The 16705-nt window shown below is 32.0% G+C and overlaps 2 protein-coding genes across 2 annotated transcripts; one reads left to right on the top strand and one right to left on the bottom strand.

Annotated features, from left to right (window-relative positions):
* The first annotated feature begins 7 nt into the window (after positions 1-7).
* On the top strand, positions 8-12255 carry LOC140051027 (E3 ubiquitin-protein ligase TRIM23-like). Its single transcript, XM_072096096.1, has 10 exons — positions 8-129; positions 2927-3214; positions 3966-4244; positions 4782-4964; positions 5323-5538; positions 7615-7749; positions 8271-8400; positions 8525-8635; positions 9133-9257; positions 10115-12255. The coding sequence occupies exons 1-10, from the start codon at positions 70-72 to the stop codon at positions 10292-10294; spliced, it is 1707 nt and encodes a 568-aa protein (XP_071952197.1). The 5' UTR covers positions 8-69; the 3' UTR covers positions 10295-12255.
* Positions 12256-12488: 233 nt separating this feature from the next.
* On the bottom strand, positions 12489-16691 carry LOC140051028 (uncharacterized). The gene is made up of 6 exons (XM_072096097.1): positions 16501-16691; positions 16019-16175; positions 15361-15588; positions 15046-15118; positions 14012-14122; positions 12489-13503 (listed from the first exon to the last, which is right to left on the bottom strand). Exons 1-6 carry the CDS (start codon positions 16591-16593, stop codon positions 13419-13421), a joined length of 747 nt encoding a protein of 248 aa, XP_071952198.1. The 5' UTR covers positions 16594-16691; the 3' UTR covers positions 12489-13418.
* Positions 16692-16705: the final 14 nt, after the last annotated feature.

The following is a 16705-nucleotide window of genomic DNA, read 5'->3' as shown; positions in this document are numbered from 1 at the left end:
ATTGATAGAGATGTGGAAAATAAAAATAGTGCCGAGGGGAAAAAAGATGTTTAATTTAACATATTAAGAATGGCTTCAATATCATCCAGAAATACCCAAGAATGCAGCGAAAAAAAATCAAAATCTAATGTAGGTATAATTTAATATATGAGTGCCGATTGTCTGCGTTTTGTTGATGATATGACTTGAGGTGGACATATTATTATTTACTCCCTCAGCTCTAGCTAGCCAGGCCAGGCACTGTTTATAGTTAGGGATTAGCAGACGACGGGCGGCCGGGCAGACACGCAGTTTGTGGGAGTAATTCGGGCGGAGGGAGGCACGCCTGATGCAGAGTGGAGTGGACGATAGTGCTTGTGTGCTGAAGTTTTGTGGCAGTGCGCCCTCATTTTGATATTTTTGACAAAAATCTCCCCATCACCACACATAACACACACCATTACTACTACTATTATTTACCAACCGTATCGTACAGGACAGTCGCGCATTTCAAAGTGATTTTTAATGAAACATAAAATAAATGACCACATATTTGTCACGCATTTAGCAGAAGTATATACGTGATCATTTGTTATCACAATTTGAGAGGAAAATGCATTCAAATTATGCACTTGCCAATTGTATGACCCACTGTACGACCGCCGGGAGGGAGAGATGTGTCATTTACAAATAATTACTGACGTAGGGGTGCGTCAAAAAACCTAGCATGTACAGTACGTCACATCAATGAACAATAGTGTGTCAATGTCACTTTACCATACCATATCATTAACAACATAGTCACAGTGCGTCAAAATGGGTGTGTCACCTAAAGGCTAAAGGTAAGTCACATTTTTGACGCACAGGTGCGTCATGGTATTCATAAGGTATGACCCACATCTGACAAATGACCACCTTTCCCAGGGGTCATATAGTGGGTCAGACAATTGACATGTGCATTAGTTGTTATATTTTAAAAGTATAGAACTTTATGAGAGATCAGTATTTATATTATAACACCACACACATTATCAACAAAAATATGTAATATCAGGGAAAAATCACGATTCATTTTTCTGCACTGCTCGCCGTGACGAAGGATGGGCCGATAGCCGGCATGTGCCTTAGTCACAATCGCGATTACTAATGTAAAATCCTATGTTGGACTGACACGACACAGTCATGATGTTGTGTGCGTTTATAAAAGGAGAAACACCAAGATGCGCTGAATTTTCTTGCCATTGGTTGGTGGATCAGTTCAATTTTTACCCTTAAAAAAAACATTTTTAAATAAAATAAATTAAAGAATCATGAAAATAACGTTGAATTACAGATTAACAAACAAAAGAGTTTACCGTATCGGAAGTATTATTATTGCGGCCTTCTCCCTGTCGTTCGCAACACAATCATTGTTGTGTACCGCCATGGCCGGATCTAAAAATACCATGCCGGGCCGCAAAAAACAGTCTTTAGTCTCGGCAACCAGTCAACTGTATCGAATGATCACATCGTTGAAGTTTTAATTAATTACACTATCCTTGGAACAGAATGATTTTCGTAAATCTGGCTCAGTGAGTAAAACGCTGTAGCCATTGATATCAATGCTTAGTATTCAAGTTCTAATCCACGATATGTGTAAATGATAAGTATCACAAAAAAGATTCCAAACCTCACACAAAAATTACAAAGTACAAAAAACCATTGAAATAAAAAAAAAATGTAAATGAACAAAAATATCAGATATCAACTAAAAATCCCCTAAAAATACACACTAATTTCGACAACCACCATGTGTACTTTTTGTGTTGATTTCAAAGTCTGTAAGCAGATGAAGTTTTATTATTCCAATACTTCACATCTTAATTCTATAACTTACCAATTCATATTTTATCAATTAAAATATTTTAATCTGCCGACTAGATTAGTATACACAGAGCACACGTCCCATATCCAGTATTGCTTTCATTTTGTAGCTTACAGATATTTCAATGTAAAGGAATACTTTGTGCGTAACAAAATCAATGGCCGTAAAAACTTCCGAATTTTATTCTTTTTTTTAAAAAATAATTTGTCAATAGCAACTAGGTATCAAATCTCCCACACAACAAAAATTGCAAAATCTCAAAACCATTGAAATAAAAAAAAATATTGTAAATGAATAAAATTGAACACACAAACCAAACGATCCCAAATAGTTTGATTGTTGAACATGAAAACAACTTAACAATTTGTGTTAACGCAGCAATGTGTTTTTCATTTGATTTATGTCCACTTTTTTATTTTATATATAGTGTATGAATCAAATAATTAATACACCACGAAAAACACCAACAAAAAAATTAGTTTGGCATTTGATACTTTCGTGTTTGCGCGCATCATCTAATTCACAAAGCCGAATTTTTCTTTAGTGTCTTTTATTTTCATATAGTCTGAGCAAAAGTAAAGTCCAATATCCAGTATTGCTTTCATTTTTTTAGCTTACATATATGTCAAATTGAAGGGATGTGTATAACAAAATAAATGGCTGTAAATAGTTCTGAATTTGTTTCTTGATACAATTTGTTTTTATCTTAATAATTGCTCAAAGTACTTTAATCAGAGTGCGCTTTTATTATACTTGCCCATGCAAAGTATATAACCACATAATAAGGAAGAAAAAGACTGTGTGGAGCACAGGTTAGAGCTAGTTTAATACACAGTTTTAGTTGAAATTGCAACACTTATGACACTGAAAAAGATGCTAGGCTTACACTGTATATATTTACTTTCTATTATTGAAACAGGTAAAAATAAGACATAATTTATTAATTAATGACGTTACATTTTATAAATGAACATTTGAAATTGATAGGGCCTACTTTAAAAAAAAATTGTAGTATTTAAATTATTGTTCTAAAGTATACAATAATTTATACTTTTGAATATATTATTTTTTTCTTTTATTTAGGTTCTGGAGTGCAGAGTATGTGATGATGTGTTTACTCTCCAAGGCAAGAAAATACCTCGTCTACTTCACTGTGGCCATACACTTTGCCATGAATGTTTAACACGGCTTCCTGTTTATGGTGGCGCTCTCCTTTGTCCATTTGATCGTCAGGCAACTCAACTAACAGACTCGGGTGTTGCTGGCCTCAAGAAAAACTTTGCACTCATTGATCTTATTGAAAGATTGCACATATCAAAAGAGCAGTTCAATATCTTGAGAGATAATATAACAACAACTGCTACAGATAAGGTACATGTTCAATTCAATTCTTGTTTATTAAAAATATATTAGTGGCATTGCAGAATCATCTGAATTACACCAAATTTACATTATAACAAAAAAGGTATTACAACAAAATATAAAATTCCGTTTAAAAGTTCATTCTAGTTCAAAATATAAATCTAAAAGTAACAAATTTACATATAGTACAAAACAAAATAATACTACTATACTAAGTACTACATTTAGAATGTATTGATAGTATTAATGAAACATTTACTTTTGGAACAATACACATGATGATTAACAAAATATATAACAATACAATAGCCAGTAATAAAGCCCATTTACACATAATTTGAGAAAAGCTAAAATATCTGTTTTTTGACCAATGAAATATGTGGTATGTAAAATTGTAAATGATATCAGTAAAATAATTCAAAGAATTCCATTTAGCTTCTTTCTAATTAATGAAAGATAAAAAATGTTATTACTGTACTGCAAGTACTCCGTTTTCTATAGCTCTTTCAAAAAAGAATGTTATCTTTTTTTTAAATAATTTAATAATTCTCCAAAAACTGGACACCCAAAACAGCTGAATTTCTTGAAAAACTGGTTTTCAGAATAATGTTAATTAATGTTAAATTTGGGACCCTTTAGAATGTATACATTAACAATCTGTTTTTTAGGATAGTTTCTGTTTATTGACTTACACTGGTACAGTTCATAATACAATTATTGCTACAGTTATTAATACATTCATTACTAATTGATCTTACAGACCTGTATACCATGTGATGAGAATGAAGACCACAAAGCAGTCCTCTATTGTACAGTATGCAGTACAAATTTATGTGCACCATGTGCTCTGAACACGCACTCTACACGTACACTTGCCAAACACAAACGTATTCCTCTATCCGAGAAGCCACGTGAACGTCCAGCGTGTAACATACATGCACCACATCTTGTTGAGTTCTCGTGCATTGAACCAGAGTGTCAATCCAATCCATTGATGTGCTCTGTTTGCAAAGATCATGGCATGCATAAATCACACATGGTAAATTTATATTTACTTTTCACTATAAAATTGCAAATGTTGATTAAGTATTAAGAGTAGTCTTGGTGGTTCTTGGATCCTCTCATAGTTCCAAGATATTTCTTATGCCCAATATAGCTCCATTACCTAGTATTAATGTAAACCTCAATGTAAACCTGTGGCCGTATTCACCAATCACACTTAAGTGAGATATTTCCTTTAAATATTAAGTATTTCACTTAGCTCAATAAATATAGTATTTCCCTTAAAGTGTATTCACTTAGGTCTGAGATTTTTTTAAATTTTAATTGTTTCCCTTAATAGCCGAAGTGTGATTGGTGAATACGGCCATAGAACTACATCAGAAATGGGATTTTCATGCTGTAATTAGAGAGTCATGTATGCTGTTCAATGGTGCTAACAAAATTGTAAACACTTGTTTGCGCTAACATAAAAAGAATACTATGTTGTGCCACATCAATAGAATAATATTGCATACTAAAATTGAATTAAGTGAAGCTACAATATTTTGTTTTAATCTATATTATTTAAATTCAGTACTCGCCATTAGGTCAAGAAGCTAGTCAAACGAGGACGACCATCTCGGAGACAGTATCGCATATCAGACCTTTTATCGATGAGATTTCGGAGCTAATGCAACGGTTGAACACAACAATTGAGGAAATAGAAGGTGGTACACGTTTAGTAGAAGATCTTGATGGAATTGCTGAACCAAGACATGTTAGCAACTTTTAAATATCAATTTGAGTTTTCATTTTTTACTGATCAATCAACATCAACAGCTTTTTGTTTTTGTATTTGAATGATTCTGAATTAGAGAACCAAACTCAAATAATAAGTAGTAATTTGCAGTATTATTGTTTTATTGGTTTTAGATATTTTAGAGGTACTTGTACAAATTATTAATTACACATATACTCAAATTAACTGAAAATCAACCTTTTTGATGATTATTTTGACAATTTCTATCCAAATTTGCCAATTCTAAGCTGAGACAGAACCATATTTATTTTTTATCATTATATGCTACAGTGCAATATTTAGTTTGATCATTTCATTTATTTAAATTTTGAAACAGTTTCCAGGAACTGCAGAGATTGTCCGCTCTCGCGTACGTCAACATTTCCAAGAGCTTCACGAAACACTACAACGACAAGAAGAAGTGGCTAAGAGTGTGATTGACTCGCACTTACGTGAACGATTGTATGTTCTTCGACATCAGCAGGAAGCTTTCGCAAGTATGATATCAAATGTGTCCGTCATATGCATGCAGTGTGACCGAGTATTACAATATGTAAGTATACAGTCAACTACCCAGTGCTCAATACTACAGTGGTTATTTCTTGATTTTATGGTCTTGTTTCTTGTCTTATCAAGGCAATAAAACAATAGTATGCTGAGCTCCAGAAGTCAAAGGGTTTATCTGTGGCTGCAACACAATTAGTTTAAAAAAAGACATTGCGCACCACAGAGAATATTTACATGTTACAGTACTATTGGTATTTGTCGCAGCCAGACATAAGATCAAAGGACTGTTACAAGTTCCTATCTTGGCAAGGTGAACTCAGTGTCCTGTTGTTAGATTGACTTGGTCTTATCAATATATATCATTCCTATGATGTACAGTACAGTTGATATGACATTTGATATGACACACTTTGTTTATTACAATGAAATCTATTTAACTACTAAATGTAAAATTATTACACTATTTTATTGGGTGTGTGATAAAGTTCAAATTTAATGATTAATTAATTTTATTCATGTATTCATTCAAATCAAATATTCTTAAAAAGATAAAGCGATACTGTAAGATATGCCCTAAAATTATGAGAAATATAATTAAAACTAGATTTGAACTTGTCACTTTGACGAGTTAGTTATCCGCACAACAACAACGCAATGTGCACGTACGCTAGAAAATGCGAACAGAAAAAGATCACAGCACTTATGACCTGATAATAATATGTTGGTGCTAAATTTTTTCTATTTTGTGCTATATATTTATAAAACTACATATTATTGTATATAACTACATACAGTTTAGCATAGTTGAAATTACTGGACCCAAGTTTTATTCAAACATGATAACGTCATAAAAATTAAACATGAAGATAACAGTTTCGAAAGACTATTGTTTTAGCAGCAACATATTAAAATGTTGAAGAAATTCTGATACATAGAATCAAGATGCGCGCTCTTTCAAATGTGATGAACTATGACGCAAAAGATGGAAATCCAACTTTTTAAAAATTAAACTGGCCATATGATGACGTCACAACATCCGATATTGGCAAAATGTTTACATGAATTCGTATCTACTATTCAATATCTTCCAGAAAACATTATAATCCTGAGTATCACTTTTTATTCTGACAAACTATAACATATTGAAATTTATTGTAAAGATGAGATTCCATATTCCATACATTGGAATGTTGCGCCCAGAAAAATTATGCCATTATGACCTATTTTGTGTTATTATATACAGCATATACTGTATACATACTACATACAGTGAAGAATAGGTGAAGTTACGAGTCCCGCCTTTAATTATAATTATAACATGATGATATCATCAAAGTAAAACACGAAGAGAATAATCTGAGCAACAACATATTAATGTGTTGAAGAATTTTGGATATGTAGAAAATAGATATGTGCTCTGCGTTTCTAATCTATGATTGATCATAAAAGTTCATAAAATTGCGTGTAAGTCACGTTGCGCAACTCTGATGTCATTCAAAAATAGGATGTTCACAACTTCACGTAAATGTCCATATGTTGATAAAGTTATGAAATGTTATATTTACACGTTTTAATGATATGCGAGACACAAAAATGAAATGAAAAATAGAATAATACAGAAAAAAATTATATTTTTATGATTTCATACAATTAAAAGGAATTAAATAATAAAAAAAACTAATAAAGAAAAATTGATTAGAATTTAATTTTGCGCATTTTAAATAATTTTTTGTGTAGCACGCTATTTTTATCATATGTCAAAATTTGCTCTATATTATGAAATACACTTTTGTAAAGATTCATGAAAAATGAATTTTTTTTCAGAATTTATGATCAACCATAACGCGAACTGCGCGACTCCATCTACACTTCAAAGCCAATCTTTTCAAGTTATACAAAGTTATGTTCACAAGCAATAGGGGCTATGTGCACAAAAAACGTGGAAAGAAAGTAGAATAAAGATGAAAAACAAAAGATCCCGACAATCACAAGGGTTGTCCGCAACAAAAGATGATGATGATCTCATATAGTCACAAGGGGTTATCCGCCAAGGTGCGAATAATTAATAAAATACTATTTTCCATCAAACTAAATTAATTGCCATGATTTTTTCCTGTTCTAGGACAATGCTAGAGTGCTACTAGCAAAGATAGAAATTAATAAACTTCTGGAGTCTTTGCGAGTTCACCAGCAACAGTTCAATGAACTTTCACAAAACATTCAACTCAGTGCAGGGATTCCAATTACTTTTACAAAGGTATGATAACATGTTATAAATCAATTTATAGGAAATGTAATTGTTGTCATACGATTCATCCAACAAATGTGGGCCCCTCGCCAATTACAGGATGGATAAACAATTTCATAATTTATCCTGCTTATAAACTAAGTCTCATTTGAGGCTTAGGGAGGTGTAGTTGAAAGAGTCATGAGTTACAACCCTGGCATAAGGTCTGGATTGAACCCTGGCACTAGGTCAGGATTGAACCCTAGACCCCAGGTCAGGATTGAACCCTAGACCCCGAGATTAAACATGTTAACCACCAAGCTACAGTTCCACTACCTTAACACTAAACTTTACAACTACATTAAGAGAGGATAGTCTAATATTTTTATTTGATTAAACTTGAGTTTGTTTTTTTAATTAGAGTAAATTGAGTTGTTATGCTGTTTAAGTTTTAAAAAACTATTTGAGTTCTACCAATTGACAGCTTGCAGGTAATATTTCAAATCACAACTTTAAAATGGTTTTCTCTTTAACTTGCTTACATTTTGTAGGATAATCGTGTCCACATTGGACCTAAGATGGAGATGAGAGTCGTGGTGCTAGGTCTTGACAATGCTGGAAAAACAAGTATTTTATTTAAACTGAAACAAAATGAATTTATTCAGACAATACCAACTATAGGTAAACATGCAGACTAAAAATATAATTTCAAGTATTTAGTTATGATAATTTATAATTATAGACATCTGTTTTTTTTTTTTGTTCCAAGTTTAATTGATTTTAATACTTTCATTTTTTTTTTTAGGTTTCAATGTTGAAACAGTAGAATATCGTAACTTAAATTTTACAATTTGGGATGTTGGCGGAGATCCAAAACTGAGACCATTATGGAAACATTATTATCTCAACACTCAAGGTATGTACACAGTATGTTCAGCACAATATTATAACCACTGTCAACCTTAATTCACAAGAATTCTCAGTGATTTATGACACTATGTATAGATTCAAGACTGTTTAGGATTAGGAATTTTCATCTTATACCCCTTTCACAGGTCTCAGGTTTTTAGTTTTTTTAAAATTAATTAGTATTCCATGACCTTCTCATCAAAATTAATGTCTCTCATGTTGTGCTATGTCAACATAATGTCAATGACGGCAAAATGTCCCCAATAATGGGGATAGCTATGCAAACAAGTAACAAGTAAGTAACATTAACTAGCAACACTCCAGAGTTTTCACACACCGAGATGTCAACTCCAGAGTTGTGGTTGATGTGGAAACTCCAGGGTGAAATAGCTGAATGTTCTCCGCTGTGAAAGGTACCTTATATGAGTATTGCATTATACATCTTTGTCAATATTATGCTTACTGTTTTATGGCATTTTTATGAGTTTATTTTTTCTTTTACAGCTGTAATATTTGTAGTTGATAGCTGTGATTCTGATAGATTAGAAGAGGCTTATGATGAGTTGGCGTCACTGATGTCTGAGAAACAGCTTAGAGATGCCGTGGTACTTGTATTTGCCAACAAACAGGTACAAAAACACAGTTTAAGGCTATGCAAACTATCAGAAACCAATAAATATAATTTACAATGATCTCAATATAAATGTTAGTGGGAGAATATTTGTCAGTTTTATTAGTAAGCAGGTCATGCTTTCAATGAATTAAATTATTCATCAATTTAACAAATACAAAACGTTAATTTCCTCCATATAATGAATACAAAACATTCATGAGTTGTTTTACAACTGTGCTAAATAAATGTATATTCAGCCATTTCATCTTAAGTTGTTTGTCAAATACTAGACCAATTGGTGCTCAGATTTCATTCAGGTTGTCTTTCATGCAGTATTCATGCATTTCGCAGGAGCACTTAAATGTCAACTGTAACAGATGACGTCCACATTCTACTCAGTTGCATAAGAACGTAGTTCAGTTGCGTATTTCGCTTTGACGGAAAGTGTAGAATGTAGCGCAAAATATGCTGTTTGCATAAAAACAAAACATGGAATGCCTTGGACCTAGAGACTCGGCCTAGCTAGGCATATTGGGTGACTTATTGCAATGAACAATTCTTATTACTTTAAATTTACCGTTTACTTCTACAGAAATTGATGATTCCTCAATGTTACAATACCTTTTTGGTTAACGTTTTTCTTTGAAGCTATTTTTCAGAAATAAGGTTCTTGACACACCTAACGTAATACTTGCACGCGCAAAAATCGTTTTGTTTACAAAGTGGACGGAGCTTGCGTAGTACATGCTGGAATATAGCGTTAAAATTAACATTTACATGCTCCTGCGAAAGCTTCCTAATAAACATCACATGATACAAATTCTAATCAAGTTAATAAATAATAATTTTTTTTGTAACTTCTTGTTCTTTAAGGATGTTGACGGTGCTGTAGGTATAGATGTAATTTCAGAACGACTGTCTTTACACAAGTTATGTTTTGGACGTAATTGGTTTATTCAGCCTTGTGATGCCCAAAGTGGTACAGGCCTCAAAGAAGGGCTAGAGTGGCTATCAAGACAACTGGTTGCTGCTGGTGTTTTAGATATAGCCTAATAGGTCAAAAGTGTGTGATACTTGAATTAGAGTTTAAGCAGTTAATTAATTTTTTTTATTAACTCGATGAGTTTAAAATCCATGTTTTACTGAAATTCTTGGCTAGAGGAAAGTAGGTGTTGTGTAATCAATTGTTAGCCAAGCTGAAAGCCAGTATGAATATAAATGTAGATTAAAAAGATGAGCTTTTACAAAATGAAAATACTTGTGTGTACTAAATGTTTGAGAATACATTGTAATGCTCGGTCTACACTATCAAATTAGATTTGACAAAAAAGTGCGATGTGCCCAAATATGGTAGTGATATGATATCATTGTGTCCATATATGGGCACATCACATTTTTTAATTTTAATGGTATAAATAATGGCATGAGGTGCCAAATGCCATTATTTGTACCATTACACAAATATAAAACATTCATTATTTGTTTTATATAACATCTAAATAGATTCCTGTCATTAGAATCAAATAAAAGGTAGCCGTAGCCAAGGCCTACATTTCATTCACATTGATTAAAACAGTAACATTTGGTTTTTAATAAAATTATATTAAATGTTATATTTATATGGATTTATAAACACACCTACTTAGTGTTAATTATGTCAAACGACCTAACAATCCTAGGCCTAGCTAGTCTAAAACGCCTAGGCTATAGGCTTGCCTAATACTAACGGGCCTAGGCTAGGCCTAGTACTAGCTTTTTGATCTAAATTAGTACATATATCTCTCAAGAAATGTACTTCCATCACAAAAAAAAAACCATTCAAATTGTTTAATAGTGCATACTATTGCACGCTATGTGACCCACATTCGTCAAATCAAATGACAGGAATTTATTTAGGTGTTATATAATACGGCATAGTTTCTGTAAAGCAAAGCCCATACTTCTTCATACTTCTGTATTTAATCATTACATGCCCACTGTATATAGACGCTAGTATTTTCCAGTTTAAGCTTATGAAAAACTTGTTGCTGATTTTCAAACTAATTGTTCCCTGTTGTTTGTTCAAGATAGGTACTTGTAGTTATTTACCTGTATATCTCTAAGGATCCTTGGGTACAAGGTGTTTTGTATTCCTGTACAAGATATCATGGCCTTGGAAGAGGATTTGAACATTTTTATAAAGCTTGGTTCCCACTTGGACGTAACAACGTAGGCACAGCACGAGTTAGTTGACCAATCACAAGCAATATTTTGGGTGACAGATTGCGTCGTATTGGTCAAATTACTTTCGTTGTCAATTATGTCATTGTGTTGCGTCTTGGTGGTAACCAAGCCTAATATAATGTTTTAAAAATGTATGGAAAATACTTTGTTTGTTGATCAACAAAATCAACATTAATTTTATGCATGCACAAAAATTGAGGAAAAATTAGGATAATTTTTATAACATAGCAAGATCAAATCATAAGAATATACCGAATTATTTCATTTGATAAAGCAGCTGATTTAATAATATTAGTTACTTTACCGTCACTTCATTTCATTGTACTGATTCGAGGCATTCATCCATTTCCCCCCCCCCCCCAATATTTCAAAATCCTGGATCCTCCTCCAGTGAACGTTACAACATTTACATACACCCCATAATGAACATTTTATTGCAATTGCCGAAATTAAGTGTAAGCTAAAGTTTATATGGCCTAGTTATTGTACAGTACTTTTAATCTATATTGTGATTTTCTGTTGATTCCACATTGATATTTTCAGAGAAGTCATTTTTTCAGTTTTATAAATTATCTACCGTATTTATATTTTATTCTGTTTTAATGTTTAAAACAAAGACCCAACCAAAAGGTCACAAATATGTATAAAGTGTTTGCTTATATTATTATTTCTTCCATGTAGTTATTTAAATAATCTAATAGAAATATAATGCAATATTTAACATCATTTGAAAATTAAAAAAGTTAAATGACCGTGTTTACAGTTAGAAGTATTCAATAAAAGTCTAGTGGTTACCCAAATCAAACAGTTGATTGTTCGTTCTTAATTTTGTATGAATTGACTTTAACCAATTTACACAGACGAGCAGTAACGTTAATAAAAATACTGAATCTATGTTATTCCTTCACACATTTACACATAATGCGGAGCAGACGGGCGGTTTCTTAAAGCATAAAGCAAAGAAACAAAATATATTATACTTTGTATATTATATATAGAAAGAAGAAAGAAATTAACAGAAAATCAACAAAACAACAGTAATTTTGTTCACATAATTTATTCAAATCAATTATTTACAGTTTAAAAACTAACCTACATTGAAAATATTCATAAAATATAGTTCAATTTTTGATTCGTACCATAGATGGCCCAATCTTTCAAAATCCTTGATCTGCTAATACCTATAATAATTAGGTTGGACTTTTGTACAGATTAGCAAAAACAAGAAACATCTAACCCCATTGATAGCTAGCCACAGTGTATCAACTTAAAGATATATTGTCACCCTAAACATTTTTTGTTGAATATGACATTTTAATGTCACATAATAGTTGTTCACTTTGACCAAAAACTGGATTGAAAAAAAAATTATTTACCTGAAAAAAATTTAATTTAAAGCAAAAAATATTCAAATTGTCTGTTAGACAATGGTTTTTGGTTAAAATTAACTGTTTCTTAAATAATTATTTTTGTATTTAATATTTCTTTTGTGATCATTTTTTGTTGGTGGCAGATCTCTAAAAAGACCATTCTCCTTGACCTTCAGACATAATATGAACTATTTTTTCATTTGAAAGGGCATCATATTCCGAACAAATAAATAAACGTGAGTGGTGTAAAATAAAAACTAACCATTTACAATGCCAATACTGTCAACTGTTGATGCTTTAACAATGATCGATGCTATGCTGTTTGTACAATCGTTGTGGTGCAGCCTACTATAGACTAAGCCTAATAAATAGCATGTGCATGTTAGCCTAATTCGTCACCATGATGAGTTCAAATCTAATTTTTTTTTTACAGAAGCAAAATGGCTTATTTAAAGTCTGATTTTATTAATCTTCATTTTTCATGTTTTTGAGGGACAATACATCTTTAATTATTAAGCTGTTTGTAATAAAATAAAAATAATGTTATAGAAATTCCTTTACAGTATTAAATTAACATGTATGTGTTAAACAGCAGTCAATTCTACTGTAAACCTCTGATATTCAGCATCTTCTGTTGGTGTTCTCAGATCTCCAATGACATCTTCATTTCTATAACAAAATAAGAACACATTCAAAATGATCACATCTTAACATACCAGAGAGATATAACATGCACAGCAAGTACTTGATTTGTTCTATTATGTAGAGAAAATCAAATGTTAGGGTTAACCTCATTCATTCATTCATTTCTTATTTATGTATTTAAGTACATGTGGCCAAGGATTACCAATAGTCACAAATTAATCACTGTCCTATCAGATAGGTGGTAATCCCCCCTGAACAAGTGCTATTTTGTGAACCAGTTCATCCCCTACTTGTCTCGAATAATGAACTGGGTTCTTTAAAGTGCACATGGACAAACTGTGTACACTGGACCTACAATTTATAGTCCTTATCCACCACCAACTAGGAGACAGTCAGCCTCGAACCCATACTGATATTGTTGGCTCTTTAGGTATGGTAACTGGCACCCCTGCCTTACCGCTCGGCCATTTGTCCGAATTTCAGACAGTACATCCTTTAATATTATCTTTATAACATAAATTGCATAACTTACACAAGTTCACTATCTCCAAAGCTGACATGTATGTTGGAGACAGGCATAATAAGTCTAACAGCAACTCTCTTCTTTAAGGTTTCCACATTATCTGCACTTTTCAACTTGAAGCTAAGAAAAAAAATGTAATTTAAAAATAATGTTTTCACTTATAAAAGACAAAATAAAATTAAACCAAAATCCCATTGACTTCCAGTCAATTTTGCTTTTATTTACAATTTTTTTCATATAATATATATATATTGTTCATTGCCTAATGTGTTTATATATATATATAATATATTCCCTCACTTGCAACTGATGAAGGGCTAGTGTTGCCTGAAAGCTCTGCTAACTTTTCTGGCTGTTTACTTTATCATTTTGATTTAGCTTTTCACTTTTTTTTTTGTATCTCCATTGAGATCCAGCCACTGATACCCACAGCATTGTCATTTTTTTTCAGTAATTTGCCTTTGGATTTATATATATATATATATATAATAATATAATATAATCCAATCGAGTTCGAACAATACCATGAAAGCCCCAGTGGTCTAATGGTTAGGACATCTGCATATCAAGCAGGCGGTCCGAGTTCGAGTCTCGGTTGGGGCGACTTTTTCTCATTCTCACAGATTTCCTCATCTTTATCGTTTCAAATTAATTAATTAAATTTCAGTATATCACCAGGCGGTTTAGAATTAATGTTCTTTGCCTGCTGTGTTTATAAACACAACAGGCAAAGAGCATTAATTCTAAACAGCCCGGCGATATACTGAAATTTAATTAATTAATTTGAAACGATAAGATGAAGAAATCTGTGAGAATGAGAAAAAGTCTCAGAGATTTGAATATATAATATTTTTTTTTGGCAAAGTGAATAACTATTTTGTAACATTAAAATAACATATTCAACAAAACATTTTTTTTCAGGAGGCAATATATCTTTAACTAAACTACTGAATGCTCTCTAACTATTGCTCCAACAAAAAAGAAGGCATCACACACATTATTTATTTAAAAGTAATACAAATCAATATAAAGAGTTACCACACCTCATTTTGTTTGCATCAACTTTACTCTCCATCACATCTTCAGTTTCATCATCTGAATCTGAGAGCTCATTGTCTAGTCAATGAAAGTAAAAATTACACATTAGTTTGTGAAAACAGAGATATAATTAAAACAAAACGAATGTATTGGTATATAAATTAAAAATAACTGGTCAGACCTAATTTGGAACTTCCTCCACTCAAACGGGCATATTTCTGAATCACTTGCCACATTCAAACAACTTTCCTTGTTGATTCAAACAACCTGTCAATGCCTATATACCGTGGCCGGTAGTAAAGTGTTGGCCAATTGATTACCTTGTGGTACAAATGATAGATTGTAATACATATGATTTGATTTCCTGTATGAGCTAGGCCAAATGTACCCCTTTCCCTTTGGTTTGTACTGGGCCTTGGCTAACAATCTTCCATCAGTTGATTTCATGCCGATTCCGTAACAGTAGTATAGCTTTTTGTCTTTTGCCTTAAGTGGAGCTTTGTTAATGTATTTAAACTTAAATTTGTCTTCATTTTTTACACTTGCAGCTGAAATAATGAAAACAAGCATTTAGGATTGTACATTAAATTCAATTAATACTTATCACAGTTTTATAGATATTGAGAGAATTAATTCAATACATGTAATATATTTCTAAATGAATTCATTTCAGTATATTAATGTTTAAATTTTCTTCTTGCCAGTATATATATTTTAATAAAATGCATGTAAAGCTCTGTCTACACTATTAAACACATGTTTTTGTCACATAAACTTTGATAATGTACACAGAGCTTTATAGCCATTATCTAAAACTGTTTCATGGCGTACATTATTTTATGTCAACCTAAATGTAAACTGTTGTCAGATTTCTGAGTTACCTTTGTTTATTACATACTGTTTACTCTGTGGATATGAAGTCCTAAATAAAGAGAAATGAAATGAATGAAATATGTAAAAATAGATATTTATATTCACCTTCACTGTAATCATCAAGGCGGGCATGGTAAAAGTAACCTTTCTTATTTTGTGGATCACTAATTATGACTCTATTTTTGTTATTTTCTTCTCCTTGTCGATATCGGACGGTACCATGGCCCAAATCTAGCAATGCTGGGGCATCAATAACCATTGGCTGAAACAAGATAAAATATGAAATGATTATTAATTATTAATACTCGCACACAAAAGTCACAACATGCATGTACTAAAAACTATTCTAATTCTTGTTTATACAATATTAATATCTAAAAAGGAAAGTTAGATCAATCCGGAATGTTGCAGATAAATCTTCAAATCACAATCATAGTCCTTATTAATTTTTATTAAGCAAGGCTTAGACTCACTCATGTAGTGGCGAAAGGTAGTAGCGGCTTACTATAGTATAGGCGTAATCGTAAAGTATGTACTTATAATGCAAGGCATACTAGTAAAAATAAAAGGTAAAATAGGGGCCTAACCGTTTCTCCCTTTTTAGCTTGTTTTTCAACAAAATCCACACGTGGACTGAGTGGCATTCCTATAACTGGTCCTTTAGTTGCAGCTGAACCCATCTTTTTAAACGTATTTATAAATTACAAAAAAGGAACATCTTAAAAATGTTACGTCCTAAAATCTGTCCGTCAGATCCAAAATAAATGTATTGTTTACCATCTCCATGACGTA

The sequence above is a fragment of the Antedon mediterranea genome, chromosome 6 (assembly GCF_964355755.1).
Source record: "Antedon mediterranea chromosome 6, ecAntMedi1.1, whole genome shotgun sequence".
Taxonomy (NCBI): Eukaryota; Metazoa; Echinodermata; class Crinoidea; order Comatulida; family Antedonidae; genus Antedon; species Antedon mediterranea.
Note: the sequence above shows the minus strand (reverse complement) of the source record. Positions and strands in the feature narration are given on the sequence as shown.

Bases quoted from the DNA above. Each gene is read 5' to 3' on its own strand.
- LOC140051027 (XM_072096096.1), top strand. From the start codon at position 70: ATGGCTTCAATATCATCCAGAAATACCCAAGAATGCAGCGAAAAAAAA. The intron at 4,965-5,322 runs GTTAGCAACTTT...ATTTTGAAACAG, and splicing joins GAATTGCTGAACCAAGACAT to TTTCCAGGAACTGCAGAGAT. The intron at 9,258-10,114 runs GTACAAAAACAC...TTGTTCTTTAAG, and splicing joins TTGTATTTGCCAACAAACAG to GATGTTGACGGTGCTGTAGG.
- LOC140051028 (XM_072096097.1), bottom strand. From the start codon at position 16,593: ATGGGTTCAGCTGCAACTAAAGGACCAGTTATAGGAATGCCACTCAGT. The intron at 15,119-15,360 runs GTAATCAATTGG...TTCATTGACTAG, and splicing joins TCTATCATTTGTACCACAAG to ACAATGAGCTCTCAGATTCA. The intron at 13,504-14,011 runs GTAAGTTATGCA...ATTTTGTTATAG, and splicing joins TTTGGAGATAGTGAACTTGT to AAATGAAGATGTCATTGGAG.